Source organism: Heterodontus francisci, chromosome 14 (genome assembly GCF_036365525.1).
Source record: "Heterodontus francisci isolate sHetFra1 chromosome 14, sHetFra1.hap1, whole genome shotgun sequence".
Taxonomy (NCBI): domain Eukaryota; kingdom Metazoa; phylum Chordata; class Chondrichthyes; order Heterodontiformes; family Heterodontidae; genus Heterodontus; species Heterodontus francisci.
In genome coordinates this window covers 35,203,454-35,221,424 of record NC_090384.1, presented here as the reverse complement: position 1 = coordinate 35,221,424, position 17,971 = coordinate 35,203,454, and the positions used below count along the sequence as shown (strand labels likewise).

Sequence of the window (17,971 nt, the reverse complement as noted above, 5' to 3'; positions counted from 1 at the left end):
CTCGCTGCCAGGCTCACAGTGATGGTCAGATCTACGAGGAGACCCTTGGGGATGTTAAAGGTTTTCCTGGAGAATGTAATCAGGGATGCGGTCACCTATACTCTGCAAGCGGGTTACTACCATCAATGTGGTGTACGCCCTGAAGCAGCGACCATATTCTCTGTGGATTTGGGAGTCAAACAACTCAACCGTTTTAACAAAGTACAAAACAAAAGCTCTTTTAAGATGGGCAGTGGTACTGCTGTGAACTGTGCTTGATGATGAATTTGATGGTGCAGAAAGAATTGGGGACACCTGCAGGTCCCCTGCTCCTGCACACATTAGTTTCTTCAGTTGAGAATGAGGAGATTCCTATATATAAACCTACAAGGTTTTGCTGATGCAAGATTCTGTGAAACCAATAATGAACACAGCAGGTATTTTAACTCCCTATTCAAGTCAACTCAGTTAGATCTGCCAAGAATCACAAGTCACAAGGAAGAAATTGAAATTGATGTTTTAAAATTCTGTATGTGTTACTAAAACAAACTTAAGGTAAAGGCCTGCTCAGGTATAAAACTGAAACCCGACCCGGGCCTGACCCGACCACAGCCAACCCGAATCCACCCGGGCCCGAGTCCTTTAATTGTTTTTCGTGCCCAACCCGATCCGACGACACTAATATCGTTCATCCATTCTGGCAGAAGGCTATTCCTGCAGATGGAGTTGTGGGGAATCATGGGTGAGCTTGATCCCGTGACTTCACGGAGGCAGCACTGTCCAGCCCGACCCGACATGAGCCCAAATGCTGGACTCGGAATATAGACCTGACCCAACCCAAACCCAACACATGTAGTCAGGTCTAGTCAGGTTTCGGGTCGGGTAGCCAGGCTTTAATTTAAGGGCTGTTATTTCACAACTGACTTCCATGTCAAAAGGCTGCAGAAATTACATTGTTAAATTGTTAAACCTTCAATGTGGAAGCCATCACACATCAACAAGGGAAGGTAGAGTTGTGGTAGAAGGTCAGCCATGATCATATTGAATCGACTTCAAGGGCCAAAAGGGCTACTTCTTAAAGGCCTGCTACCCGACCCGAACCCAACGGGACCCAATGACATGTGTCGGGGTCAGGTCGGGTTGGGTCGCTCTTCTGGGTCCGGCTTTCGGGCTCAGGTCGGGTCAGTCCGGATCCGGGTCGGACACACATAGTACTACCTTTTGCTCTGCTGGGAGGAAAAGGGAAGTTGAGTAAGTAAGCGTCAAAAGTTGAAAAGCCTGGCTGAGCTTTGAGTTTGGGACATCAAGGAGGGAAACGTGTATCCATACTCCACAGACTCTGAGTCTACGCAGTGAGCATCTCGATGATATCATCGCGCTCATGCTGCAGCTTCCTTCCATTCCATCCATCCTAAAGTGCTAAGTACAGTGAATGCACTATGGATGTAAAACGAATGCTATCAACTGGAGAAAGTGAACATTCCGGTGGTCGGATCAGGCTTGGGTCGGGTCGGGTCGGGCTCGGATTGGGTCGGGCGCGGGAGAAAATGGAAGGACTCGGGCCGGGTCAGGCTCAGGTCCAATGTGGTTCTGTTGGGTTCGGGTCGGGTTTTCTTTTCCAGATCCGTGCAGGCCTTTACTACTCCTGCTCCTATTTCTTATGTTTTATAATCGCTACATGCAGTAAAAGATAATTTCTATGAATTTTGAAAAGAATGTATTTAATAGAATTGTAATCTCACAGCTGAAGGTTCATGGAGTTATTCCACAGTTCATACCCTTCCCTGAACTCTTGTCCAGAGCACCAATACCACACAATCTCATAGTTGCTGCCCAGTTATTTTGACTCAGGGCTTATGTCTAAAATCATTGTAGCAACTAAACTGAATAATTTAGATAAATGGCATAGAAAAACAATTAAGTTAACATGACATTATACACTCCCACCCAAAGTAGCAAGGCCTTGTACTGAAAACAAAGCCCTAGCATCTCTTACACCAAAATGCACTCCATTGTTCACCTCCCTTGACCATCCATTGAACTTAATCAGGATGGCAGACAAAGCTCAGTTTACCTTGTAGATGCCCATTTTCTGGTGACTAGGATAAATGGTGGCAAAGCTAATTTTACTTTGGGTACATGATTATCTCATGAAACATCGCACATACCAATTTAAGAGGTACTGCCTTTTAATTTATGCAATGACATAAACTGTGCTTATAAACTGCAAAATCATGCCATTTGTTCAGGCTACCATCAAGACTGAAATGGTACATGGTTCTTCTCTCTCACTAATTAAATTAAATATATAACCAAACATAAAGACAGTCCCCGTTCAATTCACCAATATAAATCTTAGTCTATAGCATTTACTGTACCGAGGCAGTTTGCTGTTCTTTAAGGCCTGCTCCACATCCATGTCACCACTGTCAAAGTCAATGATGATAATGTTGAAGTTCTCATCCTTTGTTGTCTTGTAGAGATCTTCCATATCTATAATGAACTGCTGCACCCATCGGGCCTGATTCTTTACTGTACAGTCAACAAAAAGGAAAAATAATTGCTTATGTAAAGACCACTCTGGTAGTTAACAGCTGCATTGATCGCACGGATCGTTCAGAAAGTGAACAATATGTTGTGTTGCAAAGGATGGCGTTGGATTGTCGGCAGCTTTAGCTACTGATGTCTCTGTTCTCAACGTGGCCATTGGGGTAGTTGCTGAGGCACAGCTTCAGTGCAATACATTGCAGTAGGTGAAAGGGGCGGCACAGCGGTGCAGTGGTTAGCACTGCAGCCTCACAGCTCCAGTGACCCGGGTTCAATTCTGGGTACTGCCTGTGTGGAGTTTTCAAGTTCTCCCTGTGTCTGTGTGGATTTCCTCCGGGTGCTCCGGTTTCCTCCCACATGCCAAAGACTTGCAGGTTGATAGGTTAATTGGCCATTATAAATTGCCCCTAGTATAGGTAGGTGGTAGGGAAATATAGGGACAGGTGGGGATGTGGTAGGAATATAGGATTAGTATAAATGAGTGGTTGATGGTCGGCACAGACTCGGTGGGCCGAAGGGCCTGTTTCAGTGCTGTATCTCTAAACTAAACTAAACTAAACACTTGGCCCATTAGCAGAAATGAGTTTTTTCTTCACTCCCCTCAGGAGATCACATGACAGACACAGGTCAAGGAGGAAACTAGCCCATCTTAGCTCATGCTTTCCTAAGTGTTTGTGTCTGTTCCGCTTCTCAGCATTTCATTCAATATACTGATCATTTCAAGTGGCCCTCCTTATTTTAGTTCTAAATTTCCCTTCCACTAGTTTGAACACATGCCCACTATTCCTCGTCCCATGGTTGAATTTACCATATTGTTAAGGATTTATCTTTTCTTATATTGTTTTATATACCTCTAATGGATCACCTCTATTTATGACTTAAAAGCACCAGTTTCTCCAGTCATTGCTCATTACTCAGTTTTCTGTTGGGACCCATATTAATGCTCTTCCCAGCATCACCTCTATGAGTTCAATTTCTCCTTTGTGTCTTCGACTGATGTCTACTACTGTATGGTTAAACAGGCACAACTGAGCTATACCCTCAGCAGAAGTACTTTATTCTAAACTAGGTAGAAAATGTGACAAAACTATTCCATTCCTAATGTTGCTAAAATGCAAATGTTCACCCAAAACATAAAAAGAATAACTTTTCAGAGATTTTCAGTTGTGACAACAGTTGGTCTGTAGAACACTGTTGTGACAACAGTTGGTCTGTAGATTTACAAAGTGAGTTAGTTTTATTGCTGCAATTGGAGTCTTGTAGTGACATATTGTTAATAACTCAGCATATTGTCCACTCAAAGCTAAAAAGGTATTTTTAATTAAAAATGCTCTGAATTTATTGCTTATATTGTTTAGTACAAGAGACATATAGGCATTTTATCCAGAGCCTAAGGTGAGAGGCTGCAAAGGAGGTAGACTGCAGAATTCTGTACAACCAGGGGAGAGATTATTGTGGGTAGCAGAGAGGCTAGAGGCTGAGTTTCTCGGATGAACAGAAGGAGAGGTTGAGGTTAAAATTAAACACTAAAAATAGAAGGCAAAGAAAACAAATGGACAAAAAAAAGAATGCAACGCCCATGTGTGAGATTAAGGAAGGCTTATATGGCACCAAAGGCGTCAAGTCCCTTTTTGAGGCTGGGACAGAGGAGGGTAAGAGGAGCTTTTATGTGAGGCTGAGACATGTTTTGTGAAAGGCCCCATGTGTAAGGCTGAGAGAGGCCTGTGCGCAGAAAGCTCACATGAGGCTGAGAGGTGCACATGCAAGTCTTTGGGCATCACTGAGACCATTGGAAAACAACTGCGACATAGACTGCAAACCCACTGAAATGAAGGAAGTTTAGTTCACATTATACAAATCCAGTAACCGAACTAGAAGCAAATGACAGTTGAACAGTCTGAACTTCCTCAATATAGTCTCAGTCCAGCTGTACATGCTATTTTTATCAAATTTTATATTATGGCACTCCAATTAATATGAATATGCACATGTTTTCATGGTTAGAAGGATGTTGTGGAACACTTTAAATAAATTAAAAGGTAAAAATAAATGTAAATGAGCTCCATTTGGCTGACTGATTTAACTTTGATTCGCCACATTGACTACAGTTCTTGTGAAGTAGCACATCAGATAACTTTGATGTACAACAATTATTTAATAACACTAGCAACCCCACCCTGCCACTTTTCTCATGCTAAGTCATATGATATGCTGTTTTCAGAGGGCACGATTTTTGTAACATGAAATGCACAATGTGTTATTTTGCTGCCAAGGTAGACCTTTGACCCTTTGAAACTATATCTGCATATTAAGTAAATTCAGCCCAATTTCAATTCGAGGTTACCTGCTGTGAGTAGACTGGAAAGTGTGTAGAAGTGCCAGGCTTCAAGTGAAGAGCTGTTTTTTCTGTTTTATAAAGAGATTGTTTTCCAAGAAGTGTTATGTTCAGATGTACGCTAAAGGCAAGACTAACGTATATATTATAGGTTTCTTTACACCATATAAGGCTTAAACCACGGTCACTGATTTACAGTGAATGAATAATTCAGATTCAATTTCTATTAAATGATATTTTGGGAATTTTATCAGTGTTTTGAAACTAAATTCTGTAGCTCTGTTTATTATTCTATGAAAGCTGTAAATAAGTGGACCTTATTGTTACATATATTCCATGACCAATATGTGCTTAATTATTATTCTTTACCGTTTACAAGCAGAGAATAACACAGAAAGATATGGAAGTTGCACTAGTTGGAGGTGGATAACTGGAATTTAGCAGTACTGGAGATGGATGGGGAGTGGGGTTTAGCTGCACTTGGGGCAGTGCTGTGCTTTCATAGTTTTGTCATCCCAGTTGCACTAGCACACCCACATAAGCGTATTTAGAAAAAAAATGACATTGAAGATTCTTGAGAAGATGTTGAAAAGAGGTCACAATAAGAAGAGAACTGACAAAGAAAAGCACATAGGAAAGGGACAGAGTGAAATCTGCATTTAGCCAGTTTTAAATTGTCAGACGCCACTGCCATCAATGGGAGAGGTACAGTTCAAAGAAAGAAGTCATCGGAAGTCTAAGGCACTGAAAGAAGCCACTTGGCCCATCGTGTCTGCGCCGGCCGAAAAACGATCCACCTATTCTAATCCCACCTTCCAGCATTTGGTCCGTAGTCCTACAGATTACAGCACTTGAGGTGCATATCCAGACTCCTTTTGAATGAGTTAAGGGTCTCTGCCTCAACTACCCTTTCAGGCAGTGAGCTCTAGACCAAAAGATTTTTCTCATCTCCCCTCTAATTTTTGTACCAATCACTTTAAATCTATGCCCCCTCGTCACTGACCTCTCTGCTTGGGTGAATAGACCCTTCACCTCCACTCTGTCCAGGCCCCTCAAAATTTTGTACATTTCAATCAGATCTCCCCTCAGTCTTCTCTGTTCCAAGGGGAACAACCCCAGCCTATCCAATCTTTCCTCATAGCTGCATTTTTCCAGTCCTGGCAACATCCTCGTAAATCTCCTCTGTACCCTCTCTAGTGCAATTACATCCTTTATGACCAGAACGGCACACAGTACTCAAGTTGTGACCTAGCCAATGAGTTATACAGTTCCAGCATAACCTCCCTGCTCTTATATTGTATACCTTGGCTAATAAAGGAAAGGATTCCATATGCCTTCTTAACCACCTTATCGACCTGTCCTGCTACCTTCAGGGATCTGTGGACATTCACTCTAAGGTCCCTTACTTCCTCTATACTTCTCAGTATTTTCCCATTAATTGTGTATTCCTTTGCCTTGTTTGACCTCCCCAAATGCATCACCTCAGACTTCTCCAAGTTGAATTCCATTTGCCACTTCTCTGCCCATCTGACCAGACCATCAATATCTTCCTGCAGCCCAACAGCTATCCTCCCCGCTATCTACCACATGGTCAATCTTTGTGTCGTCTACAAACTTCTTGATCATGCCCCCTACATATATGTCCAAATCATTAATATATACCACAAAAAGCAGGGGACCCAGTACTGGAACGCCGCTGGAAACAGACTGCCAGTCGCTAAAACAGCCGTCAACAATTACCCTTTGTTCCCTGCCACTGAGCCAATTTTGTATCCATCTTAAAGCCTGGCTCGGGTATAAAATTAAAACCTGACCTGGGCCCAACCCAACCACAGCCAACCAGAAACCCGACCCAAGCCGGAGCCCTTTAATTTTTTTTTGTGCCCGGCACAGTGGCGCAGTGGTTAGCACCGCAGCCTCACGGCTCCAGCGACTCGGGTTCAGTTCTGGGTACTGCCTGTGTGGAGTTTGCAAGTTCTCCCTGTGACTGCGTGGGTTTCCACCAGGTGCTCCAGTTTCCTCCCAAGGCCAAAGACTTGCAGGTTGATAGGTAAATTGGCCATGGTAAATTGTCCCTAGTGTAGGCAGGTGATAGGAGAATTGAGGAAAGGTGGGGATGTGGTAGGGAATATGGGATTAATGTAGGATTTGTATAAATGGGTGGTTGTTGGTCGGCACTGACTTGGTGGGCTGAAGGGCCTGTTTCAGTGCTGTATCTCTCTATGACTATGACTCAACCCAACCCAACACAAATCTCCTTCATCTGTTCTGGCAGAAGACTATTCATGCAGCTGGCATTGTGGGGAATCATGGGTACGCCTGATCCCGTGACTTCCTAGAAGCAGTATCCAGCCTGACCTGACCTGAGCCCAAATGTTGGACTCAGAATTTCGACCCAAGCCAAACCCAACACATGTAGTCGGGTTCGGGTCAGGTAACCAGGCTTTAATCCACCTTGCTGCATTTCCCTGGATCTCATGGGATTTTATTTTTTTTACCAGTCTGCCATGTGGGACCTTGTCAAAAGACTTGCTAAAATCCAGGTAGACAACATTAACTACACTACCCTCATCTATTTTCCTTGTTACTTCTTCAAAAAATTCGCTAAAGTTGATCAAACAGGATCTTCCCTTAACATATCCATGCTGACTATCCTTGATTAACCTGTGCCTTTCTAAGTGACAGTTTATCCTGTCTCTCAGAATAGATTCCAATAATTTGCCCACTACTGAGGTTAGAGTGGCTGGCCTGTAATTATTCGGTCTATCCTTTGCTCCCTTTTTAAACAGAGGTGCAACGTTAGCAATTCCCCAATCCTCCGGCACCACATCTGTATCCAGTGAGGACTGGAAAATGATGGTCAGACCCTCTGCTATTTCGTCTCTTGCTTCTTTTAACAGCCTAGGATACATTTCATCTGCCTCTGGTGATTTATCAACTTTAAAAGGATGCTAATCCCATTAATACTTCCTCTCTCCCTATGGTTATCACATCCAATACTTCACACTTTTCCCCCTTAACTACAATATCTGCATCGTCCCCCTCTTTTGTGAAGACAGACGCAAAGTATTCATTAAGAACCATGCCAATATCTTCCGCCCCTACACATAGGTTACCTTTTTGGTCTTTTATGGGCCCTACGTTATCCTCTTACTCTTAATGTATTGATAAAACATCTTTGGGTTCACCTTGATTTTGCTTGCCAATATTCTTTCATGCCCTCCCTTTGCTTTCCTAATTTCCTTTTTGATCTCACCCCTCCACTTTCTATACTCCTCTCGGCTTTCTGTAGTATTGAGTTCTCGGTATCAGACATAAGCTTTCCTTTACTGCCTTATCTTACCCTGTAGACTCCTTGAAATCCAAGGAGCTCTAAATTTGGCCGCCTCACCCTTTTTCTTTCTGGGAGCATGTTCACCGTGAACTCCTTGAAGCTCCCCTTTGAATGCCTCCCACTGTTCTGACACTGATTTACCTTCAAGTAACTGTTTCCAGTCCACTTTCACTAAATCACTCCTCAGTTTAGTAAAATTGGCCTTGCCCCAATTGAGAACTCGCACTCCAGTTCTATCTCTGTCCTTTTCCATAATTATGTTAAAACTGACTGAATTATGATCTTTACCACCAAAATGCTCTCCCACTGCCACTCCGTCCACCTGCCCATCTTCATTTCCTAAAACTAAGTCTAAAACTGCACTCTTTCTTGTTGAACTTGCTACATACTGGGCAAAAATGGTCTCCTGAATGCACCTCAAGAACTCTACTCCCTCAATTCTTTTCACACTAAAACTATCCCAGTTAACATTGGGGTAATTAAAATCCTCCACTATTACTGCCCTATTGTTCTTGCACTTCTCAGAGATTTGCCTACATATCTGCTTTTCTATCTCCCTCTGACTGTTTGGGGGTCTATAGACCCTTTTTTGTTCCTTAGCTCAATCCATATGGCCTCATTTGATGAACCTTCCAACATATCATCCCTCCTCACAGCCGTAACAGTTTCCTTGACCAAAATTGCCACTCCCCCTCCTTTCTTATCCCCCTACCTATCGCGTCTGAAAACCTTGTAAACAGGAATGTTAAGCTGCCATTCCTGTCCCTCCTTAAGCCAAGTTTCTGTAATAGCTGTGATATCATACTGCCATGTGTCTATCTGTGCCCTCAGCTCATCTGCTTTATTTGCTATACTCCTTTTATTGAAATTGATACCCTTGAGCACTGCCAAATTCTTTTTTTTTATTTTCTAACCCTCGTTTCCTCTGTCTTCCAGACTCATCCATTAATTTTCCGCCTTCATTTTTAATTTCTGAGTTTGTCTCAGCTGAGTCTACCTTCAGGTCCCCACCCCTCTGCCAAACTAGTTTAAACCCTCGCCAACAGCACTCGCAAAACATCCCGCAAGGAACTCAGTCCCGGCTCTGTTCAGGTGCAACATGTCCAGCCTGTACAGGTCCCATTTCCCCCTGAGCTGGTCCCAATGTCCCAAGAATCTGAAGCCCTCCCTCCTGCACCATCTTTCCAGCCACGCATTCATCTGTCTTATCCTTTCTACAAGAACAAGAACAGGAAACTTGAAGCCAAACCTTGAGATTAAATTTGTACCACAAGTTACAAGGGGAAAGCAAGCCTAATATAATGAGGCAGCCAAACTCTCACAATCACTTTTACATGTTTTTACTGATTTCAGCAGAAACAACAAAGTAATTGTAACTTTGTCAGTGCACTTCAGTCTGAACTGAAATTGGAGAGCATAGGAATTGCCAATTCTGAAACAATTCAATGCGATCTTTTTATTGAATTGGAAATATTCAGTTTGCCCTATTATTAGATTAAACTCACAGGCATTTAACATTTTCTGATTTAGATTTCAATATTGATTGTCTTGCTCAGTTGAAATGGAACTAAACACACTTCACTTGTGGAGACTGTTTTCAGTTTCTTTGGGATGGCTGGATGATGACCCAAATTTATCCCAGCAAAGTGCGCACAGAGGGAAAAAGTAGAAAACAATTCAGCCATTAAGAATGGGGAAGTAACTGTTCTCAAGGATATAAGTTTTGAGTTTACATATATCTAGTTGAATACAATAAACCTCTCCCTCACCTAGAACTACAAAGTGTACCATGACATCAGATCTTATATGCAATCCTCCTGGTTGGCACAGGAGAGGTTTGGGGTAAGGAACATTCAACTGAGTGGGTTCCTTATCATGCAATTGTGCTGTTACTTCAATTCCATCATGAAAATGTGTAGGTTGAATGATGGTCTTTTAATCCACCAGCTGAAAACATGAATATTAAACTGGTGGAGGCAAGCCACCCAAACCTTGCAAGCTTCTAACACTGTCTGCTGACTGTGAACACAGAGCCATGTTGCCTGCTGCAGACTGTAGTATTCAGTGGTTTGGTTGATCTGTGTTTGATTGTGTTGGTCTGTTCCCCGATCGATGCTCACTGTGCTTGGTGACTTGAGCCTGCTGGGGAGCTATTGAGCAGTTTAGGGAACTTTCAGGAAAGAACAGACAGAAATCTCCTTCAGTTACACAGTTTAGAGAACTTTCTGGAAAAGAACAGACAGAAATCTCCCTCTCAAAGGAAAGCAGCTACTTTGCTGTCTCTCGGAAAACCACTGAATCAGCGTCCACGTCTTCAAACCAAAAACCTCAGGACCACTGAATTCAGCCTGATGTCAGCAAACTCCACAGATTGTATACTCCTTCTATTTCTCTGGACTCTAATTTGACCAAACTATCCTTCCCCACCCTGTAACCTATTTGTGTGTGTGTGTGTGAAAGTAGGAGAATTTTTTATTATTTTTTACTTAGATTGGTTTAAGTACAATAAAGTTAACCTCTTTCTTTGTTAAACTCAAGAAAACCTGTCTGATTGGCTCTTTTTATGATCATGGTGCGTAAACAAGTAAACACTCACTGAATTGGCAAGTATATCCACTTACAAAAATAAATAAATCTGTTGTGGTCAAACAAGGAGAGGGAAAAGAGGGGAGCCCTTCGACCCCTCCTCACCTGATCATAACAACATATATCCAGTTGAATACAATGAAGTTCTTCCTCACCTGGAACTACGAAGTGTACCATGACATCAGATCTTATATGCAATCCTACTGGTTGGCATAGGAGAGGTTTGGGGTAAGGAACATTCAAGTGAGTGGGTTCCTTATCATGCAATTGTGTTGTTACTTCGATTCCATCATCTTGTTTGGTTCTGTGCAGCAAGAGATAAATGTAATCTGTTAAACGGACCACTTTCCTCTTCTCCATCAGCTCCAGTTCAATGAGGTACCTGTTACCACGAGCAGAATCCCTCCGCTTCTCCACATTAATGATCCGCAGAAGTGTATAAATCCTGTTGAAAGAGGCAAAAGAAGCAAATGGCATTAGATGTTGAGAAAATGTTCCTACTTGTAGGGGAATCCACAACTAGGGGTTGTAATTATAAAATGGTCACTAATAAATCCAATAGGGAATTCAGGAGAAACTCCTTTACCTGGAGAGTGGTTAGAATGTAGAACTTGCTACCACATGAGTAGTTGAGGCAATAGTACAGATGCATTTAAGGGGAATCTAGATAAGTACATGAGGGAGAAAGGAATAGAAGGATATGCTGATAGGGTTAAATGAAGTAGGGTGGGAGGAGGCTTGTATGGAGCATAAACACTAGTATCAACCGGTTGGGCTGAATAACTTGTTAATGTGCGATGGATTCTATGTAACATTTAAAATGAACTCTCCAATTTTATAAAAATATTTCCAGCCAATTGCCTGCTGACGTGTAACCAGGGTTTCTAAACATGGTGGACGCAAAGCAAAAAAGTAGAAGTAAAAGGTTCATTTTATTTTTCCAATATGCCTAGCAGGTTTCTTCTTTAAATAAGGAACCTAAGTGAAAGTCCAAGTTGTATAGCATCAGGCACCAACAAGACAGAAAATTTGATATGTGACGAAGTAGTGGATAACAATATAGGTTGAAATTTCTGGTAGATTGTAGCAAAAAAAAGGACTGAGGGAGGTAAAGAGCTTCACAGTTTTGAGGCCCTGGGGAAGAATGACAGAATAGAAAACAGTGGGGGGTAATTTTAATTTGGTGCAATAGGGTAAAACAGGAGACAGCAAATCAGCTGCCTGTTTTACAACAACAACAACAACATATATTTATATAGTGCCTTCAACATAATAAAATATCCCAAGGTGCTTCACAGGAGCATTATAAAATGAAGTATGGCACCGAGCCACAAAAGGAGATATCAGGTCAGATGACCAAAAGCTTGGTCAAAGAGGTAGATTTTATGGAATGTCTTAAAGGAAGAAAGTGAGGTGGAAAGGCAGAGAGGTGTATGGAGGGTATTCCAGAGCTTGCAGCCTAGGCAACTAAAAGCGCAACTACCAGTGGTGGAGCGATTAAAATTAGGGATGCACAATCATCCTGACTTGGAACAATATCGCCGGTCCCTCACTGTCACTGGGCCAAAAACCTGGAACTCCCTTCCTAACAGGACTGTTGCAGTTCAAGAAGGCGGCTCACCACAACCCTCTTCAGGGCAATTAGGGATGGGCTTGGCAGCGACATTCACATCCCATGAAAGGATAAAAAAAGAGGTCGGAATTAGAGGAGCGCAGATATTTAAGAGGGTTTTGGAGCTCGAGGGGATTACAGGGATAGGGAGCGAGGAGGCCATGGAGGGATTTGAAAACAAGGATGAGAATTTTAAAATCAAGATGTCACTTGACTGTGAGCCGATGTAGGTCAGCGAGCACAGGGATGATAGGGGAATGGGACTTGGTGAGAGTTAAGTCACAGGCAGCAGAGTTTCGGATGACCTCAAGTTTACAGAGAATGGAATGTGGGAAACCAGCCAGCAGTGTGTTGAAATAGTCAAGGCTAGAGGTAATGAAGACATGAAAGAGGGCTTCAGCAGCAGATGAGCTGAGATATGAGCGATGTCGGACGATGTTACAGAGGTGGAAATAGGCGATCGTAGTGAAGGCATACATACAAGGTCAGAAGCTCATCTTAGGGTCAAATGTGACACTAAAGTTTTACATCTATCCCGATTTTTATTTCCATTGAAGACAATCCGTCTTCCATGACCTGTAATGGAGCCACCATTGCTAAATCCCTCACCATCAATTTCCTGGGGTCACCACTGACCAGAAGCTGAACTGGACTTTAGGGATATCAACACAGTGGATATAACAGCAGGGCAGAGGCTGAGTATTCAGCAACAAATAGCTCACCACATGACCGCTCAAAGCCTCTCCACCATCTAAAAGCCTCAAGCAGGAATGTGATGGAATATTCATCACTCACTTGGATGGATGAAGCTACAACATTTAAGAAGCTCAACAGAATCTAGGACAGAGCAGGTTGCTTCATTGCTGCTCCTGGACTCAATATTCACCCCTTTATCGCTGGTGCACTGAGGTAGCAGTATGTGTTAGTGAAAAGATGGATTGCAACAACTCATCAAGGCTACGTCAAGAGCACCTTCTTCCCCTGTGACTACTACCATCAAGGAGGACAAAAATAGCAGTGTTGTGGAAGTAGCATCACCTCCAAGTTTCCATTCAAGTCACAAAACATCCTGATTTGGACATATATTGGCATTCTTTCATCATTGCTAGGTCACAATTGTGAAATTCCCTTTCTAGTACCATTATGGGAGCATCATCATCATAAGGACTGCATTATTCAAGGAAAAGGTCCTGCACCACCTTCTCAGGGCAACTAGATATGGGCAATAAATGCAGCCTGACCAGCATTGCCTACATCCTCAGCGTAAAGAAATAAAAGAGGTGAATCTTGAGTTCAACATCATGGGGATGTAGTAAGAGCATGTACAACAGCGTACTTGAGTTTAAAAGCAACAAGAGAGGAATGTTCAGATGACTGCTGATCATAATATCATTAATAAAGTAGAGAAAGATGGAGGTAAAGGAATTGGAGTCTACAGATGGGAAGCAGCCCATCTATCAGACAATAAGCAGAGTACAGCTGAAGTGTTAGAAATAGCTGAATGATATTTGTATCAGGCACATGCAATTGTCCTACATTTTGCAAGCGTTGGGCTATGCTCATAACAAACAATCTACCCACAGCAAGTGCACTGTGCTAATGTTTCTTATGTGCTGTTATGCAATGTTGATGGAAAAAAATCACACTAACAACTGTACTTTCTCTAGCTGCAATTAAACATTAATGTCCCTACAAGCAAGACACTTTTATATTGGGCAATACTTACTTCCAGTAAATACAGATGACTCATACATAATTTGAAAAAAATTGTTAAAACAGGCTCTTCATTTCATTCTATGAAAGCACAACTGAAGGGAACCAGGTTATCTTTTTTGGATTCCATGTGTACATCAATTTTAGATTTATTCCAATTTATAATGTTTAATGAAAACATTGTGCTCCTATCCACTGGGAAACCTGCTTGCTGAATTCTCTTGGTGCTAAGTGGGAAGAATCCCATGAGGCCCATTTATCCTGAGAAAAGATTTTTCCAGTTTCTCAGTGTCAGAATGTCACTTGATTTCAAACACACCTCACTTACCTCCACCTTTGGCAGGAGAGGGAAGGTCTTTTTGGGATCAAAGTGCATCCAAGGTGAAGTGACCAGTGATGGAAGTCAGGATTCAAGCCAACAATCAGTGGCAGACTCAGTAATCTGATCGTTGTGAAAGACTCCAGGGCACTATTGATGATTAACCAGCCAGCTTGGCTCATCATTAGAACCTGCAATGGTAGGCTTTAGGGGGCTGTATTCTTCCTGCTTAATGCCAGATAACTCTGCAACCCAAGTGGGTAAGATGGTCCAAGCTGGGCTCATGGCAGGGAACTTACCAGTGTTCAATACTGATCAGTTGCATGGTTTTAGCTGGTCAAACTCCAGCCTTCGTTGTTGCAAACCTGTGCCTGCCAGCTGCGGCTCAGTGGTAACACTCTCACCTCTCAGTTGGAAGGTCATGAATTCAAATCCAAATCTAGATACTTGAGCAGATAATACTGGCATTTCAATGCAGTATTAAGGGAATATAGCACTCTCAGTGATGCCATCTTTTGTCTGAAATGTTAAATGGAGGCCCTGTCTGCCCTCTCAGGTTGATGTAAAAGATCCCATGGCACTATATTGAAGAAGTTCTCTTTGGTGTCCTGTCAGTATTTATTCCTCAACCAACATCATTATAACTGATTATCTTGTCATGTCACATTGCTGCTTTTGGGAGCTTGCTGTGTGCAAATTGGCTGCCGTGTTTCCTACATTACAACAGTGACTATGCTTCAAAAGTACTTAATTGGCTGTAAAGTGCTTTAGGACATCCTGAGGTTGTGAAAGGCACTATATAAATGTAAGTCCTTTTTCTAGTGTGCATTCCACACTGGGTAAACAGGAACTCGGTAGGTGTAAATTTCTCAGTAGCTTAGTTCGTTTTTCCTCAGTGGCTAGGTGACCTTATGTTCCATGGTTGACTGCAGAGTGTCAAGGTCATGTGCCAGAACTGCACACAAGTTATTGGCAGGCTCCTCCACCACCTCTGACATATTGTGGGAGCTCCCTGCTAGGCTAGCTAATACCTTCAGCAATTGCAGGTGTACATGAATCTTTTTTCTTCTAAATACTGGGGCTACTAAAGTCTGCATCTCTGTCTTGGTCAGCAGGGCTAGGCTGTGAGCTTGCCTTCCAATGAGCTTTTTCCTGAGCCATTCTTTCCAATTGCACCTGCACTTGTTCACTTGTGGATGGTGCATCACCCAGTGTAGGTCCCTCTCACTCATTCTCTATCCCACAAGGGGTAATGGGGGTGATTGTGTGTAGGACTGAGAGAGTTAAGTAGAAAGAGAAAAGGAAGGAAAGATGCTGAAACGCTTTGCTGTATCTGACCTCCAGCCTTGCCAATACAATGCGGCGTGCTCTCTCTGCCAATGTTTTTAATGGCGGCCTCATCCATTTGTATCAGAGTTTGTAGCTTGGCAGGACCACCGTGTGTTCTTGTACTCTCTCCTCTCATTTGTGCCAGCTTCTCCTGGCAGAACAGTGGAAGTGTATTAGTGTGTGCCCTGCTGAAGGGCTTTAAAAATGTTTATGAGGCAGCTTAGCATAGTGCATTTGATGAAAAAATCAAGCAGTGGGCAGGACAAGAAGGGAACATTGCTTTGAGGGTAGTAACAGGTGTATGTGTGTGAGTGCAAGCAGATGGAGATGTTGTGAAGTGTCCTGTTGTGCTTGGAGGAGAGGCATGGGAATTGGAAGAATGGAAGGATTGATAGTGCTGAAGCTAAAGTAGGGTGCTGCAGGCAGGAACAGAAAATAAGAGAAACTGGAAGGCAGTCCAGGTGGGGTTGTCAACTCTGGTTGAACTTATTCCAGGAGGTTTCACCACATGAAATCCTGCCTCCAGCTCCCCACTATGTCAGCAGACCTTTTTGCCGGTCTCCAATACTTTTATAACTAACAAACAAGAGTGTTCAAAGTGAATGGGGTTGTCGGGGGGCAGGCGGGGGGAGGGGGTGGTGGGAGGTGGTTTCTGGATGACATCATGTTGCCTGTTGTATCAAGAGTATGCTCTACACTGACTACCCTTGCATGGTGTACCTCCCCTTTAGGGGCTGCCTTTAAGTGGCAGCCGCATCGCTGGATTGGCCGCCCTCCCAATTGGCAAGCAGTTCATTCAGATGAGGTTTGACCATAAAAATTGATTGAGCCTCCCACCAACATCATTGGGCAAACAGAGCAGACCCCTACCCACAATCCGATAGGTGCCATCTACAGAAATTGGCCCTTAAGAGACTCTGTGCATTGGACTCACCTGAACAAAAAAAGCTTGCAGAACGGAATCTCCTCACATTTTGTCCTTTCAAATGATTGAAAATCTTTTGTTTTTGTTTCAGCAACAATTGCTGATGACATTATCAGAGGGGAGGTTGAACAGAGATGGTTCGGAAAAGTTGGGCTGCATTTTGTGCTGGAGGCGGGGCTCCCAGTGCCGGGCTGAAAAAGTGGGGGAAACCCTGCCTCTGCCTTTTCATGCCTCCCCTGGAGTGATCCTCCAGTCTTTTTGATTCAAAGTTTTAGGAGGTGGGATCCCCGTCGCTGTAAAGACTTTAAAGGGAGGGGGATCCTGCCTCCACGAGCTGCTGGTCAATCAGATGGCTGACAGCTCAGCAGTATCAGCAGTGCCACCGGGGGCAGTGGCCACTGCCGATCCTGCAGAGGCCTCAGTCCCAGGCCCAGCAGTAGAACCCCGGAACAGAGGTAGGCGAGGCAGGGTCACCAGGGACAGTCCGGAAGGCCCCAGCAAGGGGAGGTGAGGGTGTGGTCATTCAGTCCAGGGGGAGGGGGTCCCGGAAGTAAAATTGTTCCTGGTGGGGGTTCTCTGTCGGCCACAAACTGCCCACGGAGGGAGCACTTCCTCCCCCCTCGAAGTCTGCAGGGAGGCCATCTCATGTTACACGGTGTTTTCTCTGCCACTGGTAAGACCCCTGCGACGGCAGGAAGAGGCCCTTAATTGGCCATTACAGGCCACTTAAGGGCCTCAATTGGCCTCTGGGTGGGAAGGCCATCGTCGGCCGATTCCGCCGTGGGAAGTAAAACCTGGCTCGGGTATAAAATTAAAATCCGACCCGGGCCCAACTTGACAACAGCCAACCCGAGCCCGACCGGGCCCGAGTCCTTTAGTTTTTTTAAATGCCCGACCCGAAAATATCAAACATATTTTTGAAACAGAAAAAGATCATAGACTAAAACAAAAACAATATGAAACAAAACAGTACAGTCCAGCTTGACGCAACCCGAGCCCGAATGCTGGACGCCAAATACAGACCAGACCCGACCCGACCCGAACCCAACACATGTACTTGGGTTTGGTTGGGTTTGGGTCGGGTAGCTAGGCTTTACCGGGAGGATCGCTGGGCAACGAGGAGATGAAGGGCCCTCCATCCCGCTGCCCTCCCCGTCCCGCCACCCATTGCGATACTCCGTGCTCCCCTGCCTCTGATCCCACCTCAGGGAGACCTGTAAAATCCTGGCCGTTACTGCCGTTGAATGTGGGGGAGCTTGACAAACATACACATTTGACGCTGGAGCAGTCTC

General features: G+C 43.7%; 1 protein-coding gene across 4 annotated transcripts in view; it reads right to left on the bottom strand.

Moving 5' to 3' along the window:
• Nucleotides 1–17,971, bottom strand: part of b4galnt4a (beta-1,4-N-acetyl-galactosaminyl transferase 4a) — a 973,366-nt gene that overhangs the window by 60,688 nt on the left and 894,707 nt on the right. For all 4 annotated transcript variants that reach the window (XR_010976333.1, XM_068045982.1, XM_068045983.1 and 1 more), the window contains exons 15-16: nucleotides 10,937–11,226; nucleotides 2,358–2,511 (exon numbers count right to left, since the gene is read on the bottom strand). Coding sequence is in view for 3 of the 4 variants with exons in the window: in XM_068045982.1 (XP_067902083.1) it covers nucleotides 2,358–2,511; nucleotides 10,937–11,226 (444 nt within the window). In the remaining variant the exon portion in view is untranslated. The remainder of the gene's footprint in view (nucleotides 1–2,357; nucleotides 2,512–10,936; nucleotides 11,227–17,971) is intronic.